At 43.4% G+C, this 15,744-nt stretch overlaps 3 protein-coding genes across 3 annotated transcripts; 1 reads left to right on the forward strand and 2 right to left on the reverse strand.

Moving 5' to 3' along the window:
* Nucleotides 1–2,503, forward strand: LOC111598089 (pro-resilin). The gene is made up of 2 exons (XM_023313138.2): nt 1–21; nt 134–2,503. Exons 1-2 carry the CDS (start codon nt 1–3, stop codon nt 2,501–2,503), a joined length of 2,391 nt encoding a protein of 796 aa, XP_023168906.2.
* A 4,892-nt stretch (nt 2,504–7,395) lies between these two features.
* Nucleotides 7,396–10,156, reverse strand: LOC111598086 (high-affinity choline transporter 1). Its single transcript, XM_030225807.1, has 6 exons — nt 9,991–10,156; nt 9,815–9,922; nt 9,058–9,642; nt 8,679–9,000; nt 8,342–8,614; nt 7,396–8,288 (listed from the first exon to the last, which is right to left on the reverse strand). The coding sequence occupies exons 1-6, from the start codon at nt 10,154–10,156 to the stop codon at nt 7,892–7,894; spliced, it is 1,851 nt and encodes a 616-aa protein (XP_030081667.1). The 3' UTR covers nt 7,396–7,891.
* Nucleotides 10,157–13,193: 3,037 nt separating this feature from the next.
* On the reverse strand, nt 13,194–15,658 carry LOC111598085 (kanadaptin). Its single transcript, XM_023313133.2, has 3 exons — nt 14,367–15,658; nt 14,114–14,308; nt 13,194–14,046 (listed from the first exon to the last, which is right to left on the reverse strand). The coding sequence occupies exons 1-3, from the start codon at nt 15,483–15,485 to the stop codon at nt 13,261–13,263; spliced, it is 2,100 nt and encodes a 699-aa protein (XP_023168901.2). The 5' UTR covers nt 15,486–15,658; the 3' UTR covers nt 13,194–13,260.
* Between the last annotated feature and the right edge of the window lie 86 nt (nt 15,659–15,744).

Consider the following 15,744-nt stretch of genomic DNA (forward strand, 5'->3'; position numbering starts at 1 on the left):
ATGAGCTCCTCATACGCAGTGGTAAGCCATGCCCCGCCTCCTCCCCGAAACCCATTGCAAAACACATTGCCACAGAAAACTAATTTCCTCGTTTATTTCGCGCAAATTCACTTTTTTTTTGCGATTTGTGCAGCTTTTTGGAGTCGTCGCCGTGGCCGTTGCCTTCGTCGCTCTGGTGGCAGCTGAGCCACCGCTGAACAATGCGTATCTGCCTCCGTCCTCGTCGTCGGGTGGTAGACCCTCCTCCAAGTATGGCGCACCGCCGGCCAGCTCCTATTTGCCACCCGCTTCGGGTCCGGCACCTTCGTTCAATTCGCGTCCAGCTCCGTCCAGCAGCTACTCAGCTCCCCCAGGCGGCTCCTCTGGCGGACCATATCCGGCACCCGCCCACCGTCCATCCAGTTCGTATGGTGCACCAGCTCGACCAGCCCCACAGCCCTCTTCCAGCTACGGCGCACCGTCTCGACCAGCACCACCACCGTCCTCTAGCTATGGTGCACCACCAGCACGCACATATGGCCCACCACCACCGCGGAAGCAGCAATCACGTCGTCCCTCGTCGAGCTACGGTCCACCCAAGGCATCGCCTCCATCGCAAAGCTATGGCGCACCCGCACCACCAGCACCACCTGCCTCCAGGTACGGCCCACCCAAGTCGCCTTCCAGCAGCTATGGCGCACCATCTCGTCCATCCTCCAGCTATGGAGCACCCAGCGTGAGCAGCTTCCTGCCCTTGCCCTCTGCTCCCTCGACCAACTATGGCGCTCCATCCAAGACTCAGGTTCTGGGCAGCAGCGGCTACACCTCTGGACCAGCGGCACCTGCACCACCTTCGACATCATATGGCGCGCCTTCAAGCTCCAGCTCCTTCCATCCCATATCGCCACCTTCTTCCAGCTACGGTGCCCCGAGCAGCAGCAGCAGCTCCCACTCATCGTCCTCATCATTCAGCGCGCCTTCCTCATCGTATTCCGCGCCCAGCCCAAGTGCCAACAGTGGTGGTTCGTACCCCGCAGCGCCATCCAGATCATATGGTGCGCCTGCTCCGTCCAGCTCCTACTCAGCACCCAGCCCCAGCGCCAACATTGGCGGATCTTATCCGGCAGCTCCTTCCAACTCATACGGAGCACCCAGCTCAGGGCCTTCCAGCTCCTACTCGGCTCCTAGCCCAGGCTCAAACGCTGGTGGACCTTATCCGGCAGCTCCCTCCAGCTCCTATGGTGCACCTGCTGCTCCATCAAGCTCCTACTCGGCGCCAAGTCCCTCAGCAAACAGTGGTGGCTCCTACCCAGCAGCTCCCTCCAACTCATACTTGGCACCCAGCTCAGGATCCAGCAGCAGTGGCTCCTATGCCTCTGCACCATCCAGCTCCTACTCGGCTCCCAGTCCCGCAGCCAGCAGCGGAGGACCCTATCCTTCAGCCCCCTCAAGTTCATATGGAGCACCCAGCTCCGGGCCGTCGAGTTCTTACTCTGCACCCAGCCCTGGAGCTAACAGCGGTGGCTCCTACCCAGCTGCTCCCTCTAGCTCATATGGCGCACCCGCTTCAGCTCCTTCCAGCTCCTACTCTGCACCCAGTCCTAGTGCGAACAGTGGTGGACCCTACCCTTCAGCTCCGTCTTCTTCGTATGGTGCACCGAAACAGGCTCCTTCAAGCTCCTACTCAGCACCTAGTCCAGGATCGAACAGTGGTGGACCTTATCCCTCAGCGCCTTCCAGCTCATATGGAGCCCCCAGCAGCCGCCCGTCCAGCTCCTACTCTGCTCCTAGCCCAAGCGCAAACAGTGGAGGACCCTATCCATCAGCTCCTTCCAGCTCGTATGGAGCTCCCAGCTCCAGCCCATCCAGCTCCTACTCGGCACCGAGCCCAAGTGCCAACAGCGGAGGATCCTACCCATCAGCTCCGTCCAGCTCATATGGAGCGCCCAGCAGTGGCCCGTCTAGCTCCTACTCGGCTCCTAGTCTAAGTGCCAACAGCGGAGGACCCTATCCATCAGCTCCATCCAGCTCGTATGGTGCTCCCAGTTCCGGACCCTCAAGCTCTTACTCTGCACCCAGCCCAGGTGCCAACAGTGGTGGTTCCTATCCAGCGGCTCCCTCTAGCTCATATGGAGCGCCGGCTTCAGCTCCATCCAGCTCATATTCGGCCCCAAGTGCAGGCGGAGGTCCCTATCCTGCCGCGCCCTCTAGCTCCTATGGTGCACCATCGAGCTCCCAATCGGCGGGCAGCTTCAGTTCTCATGGCGGCTCATCGTTCTCCTCGTCATCTTCTTCTTCCAGCAGCAGCAGCAGCAGCAGCAGCAGCGGTAGCTACTCGACAGGTCCCTCGTCCTCCTATAACGCACCTACAGCACCCTCGAGCAGCTACGGCGCACCCAATGGCGACAGCATTCCCAGTGGACCCTCGCATGACTCAGGCTACTCCTACTCAGCGCCCAGCCAAGTCCCGGATACCATCCAGCAGGGCTACAGCTCCAATGGTGGCTATACCTACCGCAAGTAGAGCTAGAGTATTGGGTAACACCTCCGTCGTTCCAGTGCCTTAGAATACTCGTGCCCCCATCCCCCTCATCCAGAATTCGGCTATCATCAAAATTCATTTGCTGCTCTAGAAAATTAGAACCCAATTGTAAATTATTCGCATTTTGAAAAAAAAAAAAAAACAAAAAAAAACAAAAAAACTCGACCCCGTTGTACGAACCCAATTTTAGTTATAATATGCTTTAGACCTAATACGTAATGGTTGTCTAAATAAAGAAGAAGAGAAATATATTTCTAAAAGAAACTATCTGATTGTATTGGACTTACAAATGGAGTATGTTGCGGAAGGAAGTTAATCTGACACTAAAAAAAAAGATTTCCGATAAATATCGATCGATCGACCTTTAAGTCTATCTGCTTTGTCCATTGATTCTCAGCGTTGACAACTGTTGATTGATAACTGTCGATATGCGAAACCGATCAGTTCTATCGATAAGTATCGATGAGCTTATATTGAAGCTTATCGGGAACTAAAGAGATCAAAGCTAATGACTACCCATTTCCTATATCAGCTCTCGCTGTTTGTATTCTGTATAGAAAATGTAGCTTCTTGAGTGAGATCTCACAATTACTTCCGCTCGCTCGTGGACATGACATTCGTGAAATTCTTCCGCTCTGCTAATTGGCCAGCTAACGGCCAACTGCAATGACAGTTGAAGGCTCCCAAAGCCAAACAACTTTGGCGATTGCTATGCAAATTTCAAGAAAAATACCGGATATTTAGCTGCCAGCAACTGCAGCGCAGCAGCAGCAGCAGCAGCAGCAGCAGCCACAACATACGCGACAGCAACATCCACAACAGCAGCAACATCAATTAGAGGGCAATTCTTGTGCGAAGCCAGCTATGAACTTGTGATGAGCGGCCCACAGCAGCAACCGCTTTGTTGCGGCTTTGTATCTAATTAAGTTTACAAGTTAATTGCCCAAGTGCAACAGCATAATGAACTCAGCTGAAGCTAATGTTACACAGTAATGAAATATAATTTAGTCGGACGAAAGGCGATTCAAAATTAATCATCTTTTGTGTAATGTGATTGGGACTATTTGAAAACGTGACTGAGCTTTTAATTTATAAAACAAATAAATAAAATCTTGTACATGACTTGCTCTGAAGTCGAAACTGAATTCCTAAAGTATTTCATTTCAAAAGCCAAAAGCGCCAAATGGTATTTTTCATTTGTTAACCTTGACCTTGCGACCTTAGGGCGAATCAACAAAAATGCTTCCATCTACTGAGAGATAAAATTAATTTATTAAAAATATTGACGCAACGCGCTTCATTACTTTACACTCAACCTGTGCTGTAGTCGAACCCGACCTGACGCTTTCCCCATACCCCCCTTGGACTTATCTTGCATGTCATCTTTCGACTGCGCTGCGGCAACACTGGAAGTAGCCAGTGACTCCACTGAATTTCAGCTTACGGCTTAGCTTGCTGCAATTATTGATAAACAATTTAATTCTGAACAACTTGTGTTGCACTCGAACTTGTTTTTACTTCTATCTATACTGCAATCAACTTACCACTACGGCTCACCATCTTCAATAACTTACGCGGTCAATTGACTACAAAATCAGAATTATTGACCATTGATATCTAATTCAATTCAAATGATCTCTTAACTTTGTTTTTGTTTTTATTAAGTTGTATACATAAATTTATTCAGCTATCATATTAAATACAAAATATACATTGTTCACTGCGAAGTTAGTTCATTTTTAGAAAATTTGCACAAGCAAACTCTCTCTCTCTCTCTCTCTCTCTCGCTCTTCAACTCTCTATATGTGACCAAAAACTCACCCCCCTTTTTCCATTAGGCTAGGCTAACAGCTTGCTCGCACAGCACATCCACAACTACGTACACACACATACAGTTGAACACATGTTACTGTCTCTTCTTTTTAGGCTTCACTTCTCTCCTCTTCTCATTCTCGTTTACAAAGCCTTTGTCGCCAGCTGATCTATTCGAAAATAAATAAAAATTGAGTAAGGCACAAGCTACGTGCTGAAGTCAGGTCCACCTCCGCTCCATGCTGTTTACACTGCAGACACCTTGCCGCCGCGCCACGCCACTTTCCCCAGAGACTTCGGCTAATTATAGTTAATTATTTATAAGTTAATTACTTATAAGTTATAGTTAATTACTTATAAGTCATTTTTTAACTGAAATATTTCATAAGATTCTTATTTTCAATAACTTTTCAGTTGAAAAATAAAACGCTAAATAGTTTTTGTGTAATTTTTCTGCGCGAATTAGTGAACAAATCTACTTCTAAACAGCTGAGCAATAACTCACACAGACACATAGGCTTTAGCAACTAGTCTCCATTACCAGGCTATTGTCGCCAGCAGCAGCAGCTGATCTGCTTGATGTGATCTGTGATCTTCTGCTTCGAGCTCCAAGTGCTGTGTAATTTCGTTGGTTGTGGATCATTGTTAACAGCCAGCAACAGCCACAGCAGCAGCAACAGCAGCAGCTCCAATTGCCATTTGCTCTTTAACTTGAAGCCCCTCGCCCACCCCCGCACTTACATGAAGACTGCATTTTTGATGATGGGAAATTTCCGCTTACGATAATACGACTCCATTGTTTTAAATTGTCATTAGGCAGCTCTTTGTCTGTTTGTTGTTATTACACAAGCTGTACTTTATATGGGCTAAATAAATAAATAAATAAATACAGTTAGCTTTTTCTCTTTTTGGTTTTTTTTTTCGAAATAGAATAAATAATTACACGACATTTGCAGCAACAGGGAAACCATTTTAATATATATATAAACTATACTCATGTATATAAATACTCGTATATATTTGTTTATTTATTAAATAATTACTTTTTATTTATTATTCTCTCGCTTTGCTATGCTTTAAACATTGATATGTATTTTCGATTTTCGACTTTCATTATTCTTTTATATATAATATATATGTTTGTATATAATAAACTCATCTCAATATATATATATGTATAATTATTTAACATAGTTTATAATATGCCACTAATAAGTATATATGTAAGTATGTATACATCAATTGATTAGACAACAATAGGTGAACGTAAGTAAAGCCCCAAACTAATCAACTGTCTATGAAGTACCCTTAGTTAATCTTCCATCTTTCATCATAAAATAGTTGGTGGTTTTTTTATGTTTTGTTTTGTTATGTTAGTTACATTACTTATATACAGACAGTTACAATGAGTGAGTGAGAGAGTGAAAACTTGAAACTCAAACATCTTTTCTCAGGTTTCGCAGTTTCCATTAACGACTCGCTAAAGGGTTATCCCAACACAACTTGCATAACATCAACTGTGAGCTTTAACTATTATTTAGCAAAAGGAAACACTCAGAGATAATAATCAAAATAGTCAAATAACAATCAACAACAGCGAAAACAGATATATATATACCATATACCATAGACCATATACCATATTTCATATATCATATATCATATTTAGTTAGTTTTAGTTTTTCATATATCAATTATGGACTTTATGCTTATGTAAAAGTTTCAATCAAAAAGCAGTCAACATTTAAGGTATTTAGTATTTATCGAATTACATATACACATATATATAATTATATATATTAAAAAACTTCCTTTGAAATGGAGCAGAAACTTTAACAAGAAAACTGAAGAAAAAGTCAGGAAGTGATCTAGTTGTCTGTGCACGACTATCAGATACCCTTTTCAGAGCTAGTTTTTTAATCATTTTTGGTTATTTAAATACACTTAGAAACGTTTAGCTCCCTAAACTTTAAGAAATTGACTAATTGAACCTGTGTTGTAGTTGTACGATTTGGGTGAAATTTTCATCGAAATAAGTACGTTTTTTCCGTTTCAATGCTTCAGCGAATGTGAGTAGGTATACAAATCCATCAATGCTCAAACTCTGTGTATTTATTACAGTAACTTCTGAATTTATGTTTCAATTATTAATTCTACAAAATCAGAATACCCCTTGCCAGCATTCTCAATGGAATTGAAAGTTTAACAAAATAAATTAGAATATAATTTCATATACATATGCATATATATAATCGTGTTTTACGTGTATGTATATAACTGCGTTCATATATGGTATCTCTAATAGATTCTTTGTTCATAGCATTTTGTGTTCGCTCTTTGAGAGCAGCTTAAAATTCTTTCTTGTTGTCTATATTCTTATATATAGGTAAGTATTCTTCAGTTGACATGCTTTACTTCTTACTTTTACTCATTCTGCTAGTTGGATTCTCTTTGCTTGTGGAAGGACACATGATTCATGGTTCACATAATATGCACCTAAACGATATTTCATAGGATCTTTTAAATTTGCCAATTAATTTACATAAACAAATGAACCTGACTAGGAATATATATATACATACATACATACATATATATATATATATATATATATATATATATATATATATATACTTATATAGGTATGTATACTGTTCATTTGCAGTTCTTCGCGTTTTTTTTCCTTTTTAACTCTACTGAATAATACGTATTTGAATGCATTTCGTTTGCATATGTGAAATGCATTTGATATGTTTACAGTTACTTTCAGTTTTTTTCTTGTTTGACATTGATATGTATTTGTGTGTTTTTTATCGATCGATATATATCGATCGCCTCTAACATTATATATAAATTCCATTTACTCTACTTAAAATCAGCTTAAAACGCAAACATAACATAATCGATAAAAGGATAAAATAGTTGAAGGATCGATATGTTTAGTTCATTTATCGATCGATGTTTATAAATATTCTATAACATTGTATATAAACTCTTTTTACTCTGCTTAAAACTCAAAAGCAAAATCTAATACAAAATAGTTCAAGCATCGATAGGTTTCTTAGTATTCATCGATATTTAAATTCAGCTTAACACACGAACTGAATCGAAAGTAGTTTAGAATAAAGTTGATATGTTTTGGTTTGGTTTGGTTTTTATCGATTTATCGATCTTCTAAAACATTTATACATAGTTTATGCTTCAATTGCTCTATAAACTCCATTTACTCTACTCTCAAGGCCAGCTTAAAACACAACAGCAAAACTAAATAGAAAATATCAAATAGAGTTTTTACCGTTAGACAGAAACTATACAAAAACTGTGGCAAAATGAATATAACATTTGTCTGCACTTTATACCTGAGCACTTGTGTGTCTGAAGATACATCATATACATATATAATTGTGTATAACTGGATGCACATATATATCCTTCATAATATATGTATATGCTGAATGTGTACTAAAAAGCTTAAACTAAATAGATACTTGCAGCAACTAGTTAGTGGGTGTTTTAGTACTAAAAGTTACGGAACCGTTGGGGGTTGCAGTCGGCCGCTCAGAAAGCTGTATTATCCTGTTCAGCATTGGGCATGGCCATGCCCTCTCTTAGACCGCCCCCGCCGCCACCGCCGCCGCCGGCGCCGCCCGCTTTCCCAGTAGCTGAATCGAGCATTTTCTGCACCTGAGTTTGCGCTGTCTGTTGATTGAGACGCTTCGCCTCGGCTACAGGCAAATCATCATCAGACTCGAGAGCTGGATTTATGCGTCCATTGCGCTCATCTTTGCCCGCCATAGTGGCTGCGCCATAGGAGCGCGCCAACGGACCCGCCATGACAGACAGCTGCTCCCCAGACTCCGAAGGATCGCCCACGCGCTGCACATCCTCCGGTATGTTGACCACACACCGAAAGTAATCATAGCTGGGCGGCAACTTGCCCGATTCAAACATCATCCTAGCAAGAGAGAAAAGCTTAGCAATAGCCACTCGGACAAAGCTTGGACTTACTTGGTCCACCAGGAGACAAAGATGAGCGTAAACAGGCTGATCAGCATGGCCATGGTGCGGAAGGGAAACAGTTGCGTGTTTGTCTCTTCGTCATAGCCCGGGTAGTGTATGAGAGCTGGCATACCCAAGATGGCCTCTCCGCCTGATAGTCGAATGAAGAGCGCAATTATGTAGGCCGCTAGGCTGCCATAAGTATTGCAATGCTTCTTAAAGTGCACCACCATCAGCAGTTGTGGGAACAGAATAACGTAAACCAAGTCTGAGCACATGGACCTGAAAGCCAGAGAGGTGAGAGCACTTAACTAAATGAGACATCAATCAAAGTCAACGAACTTACCATAAGCCATAGATGGAGGGTATGGTTAGGGCCATGATTGTGGCCAGAATGCCCACGACTATGATGGCGACGCGCATTACCCAAATGATTTCCATTTCGGATGCCTTCTGACGGAAAATCAATTTGTAAACATTGCGTGCGAACATCGACGCAGCCGACAAGACGGACGAATCGGCTGAGGACATCACAGCTGCAGAGACAGCGCCCAAGCCAAAGAAGGACACGAAATCGGGCGTTAAATATTGCAGCACCATAGGCAAAATCATGCTGGTCTCATCTACAGTCAGTGGATATGGACCCTTGTACTCCGTCTCATTCCAGGCTACACAAGCAAAGATAAGATTAGACTAAGATTAGGCTAAGCTCCAATCGAACTCACGAGTTGCCTTGGCTATGGCACCAATTAGCACTGGCGGAATGGCCATCAGTATGCAGCCGGCAGCTGCTACATAGGAGAGCAGCTGTGCTCTGCCCGCTGTCTTGCTGGAGAGCACACGCTGAAAGTACACCTGCCAGGGTATGCCACCAAAGATGAGGAGCAAGCCATAGTCAATGTAGAACCAGCGCTGTTTCGGTTCCACATGTCCAATCCAATCCACATCCATGTCGCTTAGACTGCGCACATGCTCGTTGGTCCAGGCGAATGGAATGCACATCCACAGTCCGATGAAGATGCAGAACAGCTGTATGACATCTGTGTACGCCACCGAGTAGAGTCCGCCAAAGAGCGTATAAAATATGGCTATGCCCGACGATAGTATCACCGAGGTGCGATGATCCATGTCTATGATGACTGACAATGTGGCACCCAGCGCAGCCAAAATGCCAGCTGCCCAGAACACCTCGCCACAAAGTGCGGGCAGGAACAACAGGCCGCCCATGCGCTCACCAAACGAATCCTGCAACGGATCCAACATGGTGATGTAACCCTGTTTGCGCATGGGATTAGCAAAGAAGATGCCACCTAAGGTAGGAATTTAAATATTAAATTAGCTGGAGGAATAGCACATATCCGGAAAAATGAAATATTCAATATTTATGTTTACTTTTTGAGAATCTATTTATCTCTTAAGCTGGAGTCTTACTAGTCTGACCTAAGCGTGCTCAATTAAGCTAAAGAATATTCCAAGGCTTACCAAACACGAGGCTGAGTGCATAGCCAAACGGCGCCTGGCACCAAACCAAGCCCGAGGTATAGATCGCTTCCGCAGTGCCATTGATGTAGCCGCCACCCACCCATGTGGCTATAGAAATAGATAGATATTACGATATAGAGATATATAAATAAGTATAGTCAGAGATTAAAGTTCACCTGTCATGGTGAAGATGCCAACAAAGAGGCCAATGGAACGGCCAGCCAGCATAACCTCCTCTTCGGAATCATTGCCCGACTGTTTCTTACGCCCGGCCCAAATGCCAACGACCAGGATGAGCAGATAGAAGAGCACAATGCTCACCACGCCGGCTATGTTAATCATACTGTTGCGTTATCTTTTGTCCTTGAGCTTAGTAGCAGAGTAACCTCTCCTTCTTGTCACTTAATACTTATACGTTGGGTCTAACCTTAAAGCTTATTAAAAATAATGAGGTTAGAATTGAGAATGTTTCTTAAGAACAGTAGCATATTTATATGTTTGAATTGAAATATTCTAAGATTCTAATCTACCAAAGACTCATGGGCGAATATACGAATTTATATGTGTGCGAGAACAAGACAAGTAATATGAATACTGATCAAGCTCTTCCCAGTCGCGAATAGGAATGAAGAGTTTAGAAAGCTTTGCATAAAAGCAATGGCCGACTAGATAGGAATGACAATGTGCATGTATGTACGCATACACATATATGCGCTTGTGAGCAAAGGCAGATACTGTAAACACTGATCAAGCTCTTCTTGCATGAAGAGTTAAGGCAGGACTGAAGAATGTAGACAGCCATGCACAAAGGAAATGGCTGCCTAAAGACGATTGACTATATGTGCGTATGCATATACGTGTGTGCGAGTGAAACAAATAGAATTCACAAACTCTTGTTGACTGTATTAAAGTGATGTCGGCAGAGAAGAATGAAGAAGCTGTGCACAAAAGCAATCGCTGATTAGTTATGACTGACTAACTGCATGTTTGTATGTGTACGTATGCAATTACACATATTTAAATACACGCATCTATTTATAAACTTATATGTATAGCTACTGTATGTATACATACAGCGAACTTCCATTAAGGGTATTTTATGGCTTTGCACCACAGATAAGATTTAGTTGCTTATTCTTTTTAATAAATTAATTTTCTGTGCAGCACGCAGAATTAAATATGAAACCGCTGCACAGAACGCCCCTTCGCCGCCCCATTTGGCAAGGTCAGGGACAACCTCCCGCACCTGACCTTTGCACAAGGATAAACCTCGGCCCTTCGAGCTATCCTGGCATTCTCTAATGGCCTTTGATTCAGCGCCCGCTGTCCTTGTTAATGGTGTCCAATTAACTACAACATTAGCAATACGCGCAATATTAACGGACCTTGTTGCAAGGGAACGACATTAAGGTAGTCAAGCATTTAATAGTGCTAAATTGCAGGTGTCAATTAGTTGCAGTTGGTCAATTGGATAAATATCTATATCTATAAGTGACTGTAGCTCAAAATGAAAAGGGAAAGACTATCAAATACTCTATATACATACATATTTTTGTAATGACAATGGACTTAAAGAGCAGGTAAACAACAAAAAACATCTTTTATTATGTAAATAGTTCAGAAAATAATTTTCATATATCTAGTTTTTATAGTCTTCGAGAAGGAAGTAAATATTTAAAAGAAATAATATACCACATATAATAACTCACAAGAAATGTATATATATTCATGTACGATCAATAATATACATTCCTATATGTATATACATATATAAGCTGTCTGTTACATGTGCTTTCATATAAGCAATATTCCCCAACACACACTCGCTCTGTTTCTGATAAACAGTTAAGCAAAGCTTCATTCACAAAACAAACGGTAATTAAGCAATAGCAACAACAACATGGCTGGCGCTTCCAAATGGAAAGCACTCACTGAGTGTGACAGAGAGAAAGAGAGAGAGAGAGAGAGAGATAGCAAATGAGAGCAGCTCGCCATCACTGCGCATATTCCAATGCATTTATATTTTCAGGCAATTGAACTCACCTTTGCTATGGTAAGACCTTTCAGTGTACGTGTGTGTAAGTGTGTGTGTGTGTGTGCCAAGTTCAAAGCAGAGGCGTTAAGTTATGTGTATGGCGAGTGAGGGCCCCGCGCGTCTTTGGCTGGTTTTAACGACGGCAAATGCGCGCGCCAATCAAATGCGCCTTGACTTATGCAACATTTCCTAAACAAAAGTTTTATTAACCTTTTTTGCTTCTTTTTGCTAGTTTACGGATCACAGACGGAACAAACGACAGCGCTTAACGATAAAAAAAGCTGATCAATAAATAGGAAACACGAAAAAGTCTTCACAGTTTGCACCTGGGCAGCAGTCGCCCCAACGCAGGGACGTCTTTTGAGACGGACTGTTACGCGTTTTAAAATGTAACCCAGACATGTGCTCCGGCTCTATGGAAAGCACGTGGCGGAGGCATTAAAACAACTTTTCTATGCACAACAAACACAAATATTCAATTCTTTTACAGCTAACAGCAAATTATTAATTATTGGTATTGTTGATATTATTGATGTGATTAAATTAACAACAACAAATTAGATTCAACGATTTTTTTTGTTCTATGAAACGCAACAAAAAAGTCTCGTCGCACGCTGAAACGTTTCGCCGAATCGTGTTCCGACGAAAAGAGTAGCAAAATTATAACTGAATTGGAAGTTCAAGTGCTGGAGCCTTAACAGCCGCAATCAAGCTCAAATATTCGCGTTCATTCTCTATATGTGCGCAGGAATTTGTAAATGTGTTCATTTGCCCACTGCCCCTCTTTTCAAATTTTCCAGTGGTGGGTCAGGGGTTGGAATGCACACTGATACCGCACTTCCACTGCGGCTTATCAACTGCCGCCAGCTGGGGAAATGCCAATCGGAATGCATGGCATGTGTTGAAAAGCTCAGCAGCAACAGCTGGGGAAATTCCAATTGGCATTGTGTTGAAAAACTTTAGAAGGATTAATTTCGATAACTGGATTGATTATTATATACTGAAGTTATCATTCAATTAAAAATAATAAATTATTTAAAAGAATTTAATATTTTAAATAATATAAATTACAATATAAATTTGTTATTCGAATTGTCTAATTGGAAATGCCCCGATCGACAAAGCTTGTCATGCTGATCAAGTATATATATACCTCATAGACTCGGCCGTTGCCTGTTACATACCGTTTGCTTAGCCAACTTCAATGGGTATCTCAGCTTCCAGCTCCAACCACGCATCTTCGACAAAAACTCATTTGTTTAAACACCTAATTAACTGTCTAAAAGCAGACAAAAACTGTTTAATTAAATAATATAAAATAGTTAATTAACAATTTCTAGCGTAACTAAATATTAAGCAAAATATTTTTAATATTTTTGTCGGTTTTGTTTTTGTTTTTCGATTACTTTTGCTAATAGCCAAATTTCTCATTGAGGTGGGTGAAGCCGTCGCCGCTTTGATTAGTCGGCGGTATCCACTTGGCATACTTTTCGCTCTGCTCGTGCTCCGCCAGCTCATCTAGATCCATGTCCACATCCAATCGCTGCTTGTTGCTATTGCTGGTATTGTTGTTCCGCTGTCGTTGACGTTGGCGACGTTTTCGCTCTCCTTCAGCACTTGGCTCCTCGGCAGCTGCTGTTTCTGGTGGCGCTGCTACTTCTGTTGCTTCCTCACATTTGGTATGGAGTTCCGCCTTAGTAGTTGACGACTCTTCTTTCTGCTGCTCAAGCTTCTCCTCCTCCCGCCTCTCTTCCTCTCGCTTCTCCTCCTTCCGCTTCTCCTCCTCTCGCTTCTCCTCCTGATCCTCCTCCTTCTTTAACTGCTGCTCTTGCTTATCCTGCTCCGGCTGCTCTTCCTGCTGCTGCTGCTGCTCCTCCTTTTTCCCCTGCTGATCCAACTTCTGCACCTGCTTCCTCTCAAGCTCTTCTACCTCCTCCTCCTCTTCCTCCTCTTCATCTTCATCGGCAAATGCTTTCGCACTTTGCACTTTGCTGCATGCACTCGGTTGCGCTTTCACAATCTTAAATTTACTAAACTGATTTCGTTTGCCAATCATGGGCAGTTGCTTTTTGACCACATTGCTTTCCGGCCTCTGCTCTTGGCTAGTGGCCGTGTCAAAGGGCAAAGCCGTTGGCTTAGCAATCCTAATGAGCCGCTGCAACTTTTGTTGATCCGCTTTGATGCGCTGCTGCTCGAGCTACAAGTTAATAGAATATTCCATTTAAGCAAACATTTCTTTCCCGTTAAACTGTGGCTCAACTCACTCTCAGCTTTTTGATCTCTGTTTTGTCCAGCTGTGTGACATTTTCATTGAGGGTGTCCATGAAATTGTCCAGGTCATCGCTGGCGCTTTGCTGCTGCACGGCCAGCGCCTTCAGCCGCTTCTCGTTCTGCTGATAGGCGCCAATTTCGAGCTCCACTTTGGCCAGCTCTGCATCCAGTTCGCTCTGCTGCTTCAGCTGCGAAGAGTAAAAAAGTTAATTGAAATTATTATAAATGAAGGAAACGTTTAGCTACCAAATCGTCGTAGGTGAGCGTGACATTGGCGCTGGCATTTGCTAGGCGCTGTTTCTTTCTGGCCACATCGCCTGTGCGATCCCAGAACTCGTCCTCGTCATCCGAATCACCCTTGGCTTTGAGCTGCTTGCGTTTCTGCGACTCCTGATTGGCCTGTCGCAGTACGCCATGACGATCGAGTGTGCGACATGCCTCCAGGGCGCACTGCACCACACAGTCCTTCTTGCGGCCCTTGTGCGTCGCCTCCACGACTATGGAGCGGCCATTGGAGTCATCTATGGGCAGCTCCACACGGCAAACGAACGAGCCTTGGACAAGCTCATCGCATTTGTATTCCAGATCTAGGCCTTCGCGTTCAAAGAAACCTCGTAGAGTGCGCTTGGGATCATCAAAGAAGAGCTCCTCATTGTTGGTGCTCGCATATGGATTATGTGTGAGATCTGTTTCCTCGTCGGCATCCTCGCCCATGCCCCAGCTGGCGCCTTCGTTACGTTCCCTTTCCTCAGCTTCCATTAATTTGCGCTCCCTTTCGGCCATTGCTGCGGCCACTTGTTGTTCACGTTGTTCTCGTAACTCCGTGACTGTTAACTCCGACTCCGGCTCTTCATCCTCACCGGGACCCTGCAATATGTAGACCCGCGTGCTGCTTCCCATTTTGAGCATATGGCCAACGCGAATGCGTATAAAGACGCGTGGGGGCACGCGCTGTTTGTTGAGGAAGGTGCCATGTGTACTTCCGAGATCGTAGATATACCAGCCCTCAGGTTTAGCTGACTCTTCCTCCTCTCCGTCGATTGCTTTTGGTTTGTATTGAAGTACTGCATGGTAGCGCGAAATGGTTGGATGCGCCATGGCTACATCGTTGTCAGGCAGACGGCCAAAGGTCCAGTTGGCCTGTTGCTGCAGCTGCTTAACTTCGTCAATGATTTGTCCCGATTTTAGCACCTCGAATCTGTAATCTTGTCCATCATTTGGCGGCTGCGACCACTTGGGCACTTTGTAGGGGCAGCCAGTCGTTGCCTTGGATTTAGCAACTTCTGCTGGCGTTGGCTCTTCGACAGTAACTTCGCTTTTAGTGGTTGGGGCGGCTGGTAAAATGGGCACCTTGAACTCATCCATGTTTCATGGACGGTGCAACCTTTTTCCTTTTAATTTTGTATATATTTGTGCTTTTAAACAATCTTGTATATGTTAGTGATGTGTGCAGACATCGCAATTTTCATATACCGATATTCGATACCGATATTGCGTTAGTGATGTGCATATTGCAACGATCACCTGCGCTGTCAAAAATATTGTTTCACATGCTTAGACAATTTCGTAGTTTATATTAAATGATGTATAGCATATAACAAATATAGTATTTTTGTTCTTTTGT

The sequence above is a fragment of the Drosophila hydei genome, unplaced genomic scaffold (assembly GCF_003285905.1).
Source record: "Drosophila hydei strain 15085-1641.00,03,60 unplaced genomic scaffold, DhydRS2 tig00008144-arrow-arrow-pilon, whole genome shotgun sequence".
In the NCBI taxonomy this organism is placed as follows: Eukaryota; Metazoa; Arthropoda; class Insecta; order Diptera; family Drosophilidae; genus Drosophila; species Drosophila hydei.

What these genes read in the sequence shown, in the direction of transcription:
- LOC111598089 (XM_023313138.2), top strand. Translation starts at nt 1, where the DNA reads ATGAGCTCCTCATACGCAGTG. An exon ending in TGAGCTCCTCATACGCAGTG is followed by an intron (nt 22 to 133) that starts GTAAGCCATGCC and finishes CGATTTGTGCAG; the next exon opens with CTTTTTGGAGTCGTCGCCGT.
- LOC111598085 (XM_023313133.2), bottom strand. Translation starts at nt 15,485, where the DNA reads ATGGATGAGTTCAAGGTGCCCATTTTACCAGCCGCCCCAACCACTAAA. An exon ending in CGCTCACCTACGACGATTTG is followed by an intron (nt 14,309 to 14,366) that starts GTAGCTAAACGT and finishes TACTCTTCGCAG; the next exon opens with CTGAAGCAGCAGAGCGAACT. An exon ending in CAGAGATCAAAAAGCTGAGA is followed by an intron (nt 14,047 to 14,113) that starts GTGAGTTGAGCC and finishes ATTAACTTGTAG; the next exon opens with CTCGAGCAGCAGCGCATCAA.
- LOC111598086 (XM_030225807.1), bottom strand. Translation starts at nt 10,156, where the DNA reads ATGATTAACATAGCCGGCGTGGTGAGCATTGTGCTCTTCTATCTGCTC. An exon ending in TGCCATAGCCAAGGCAACTC is followed by an intron (nt 9,001 to 9,057) that starts GTGAGTTCGATT and finishes TTGCTTGTGTAG; the next exon opens with CCTGGAATGAGACGGAGTAC. An exon ending in CCCTCCATCTATGGCTTATG is followed by an intron (nt 8,615 to 8,678) that starts GTAAGTTCGTTG and finishes TCTGGCTTTCAG; the next exon opens with GTCCATGTGCTCAGACTTGG.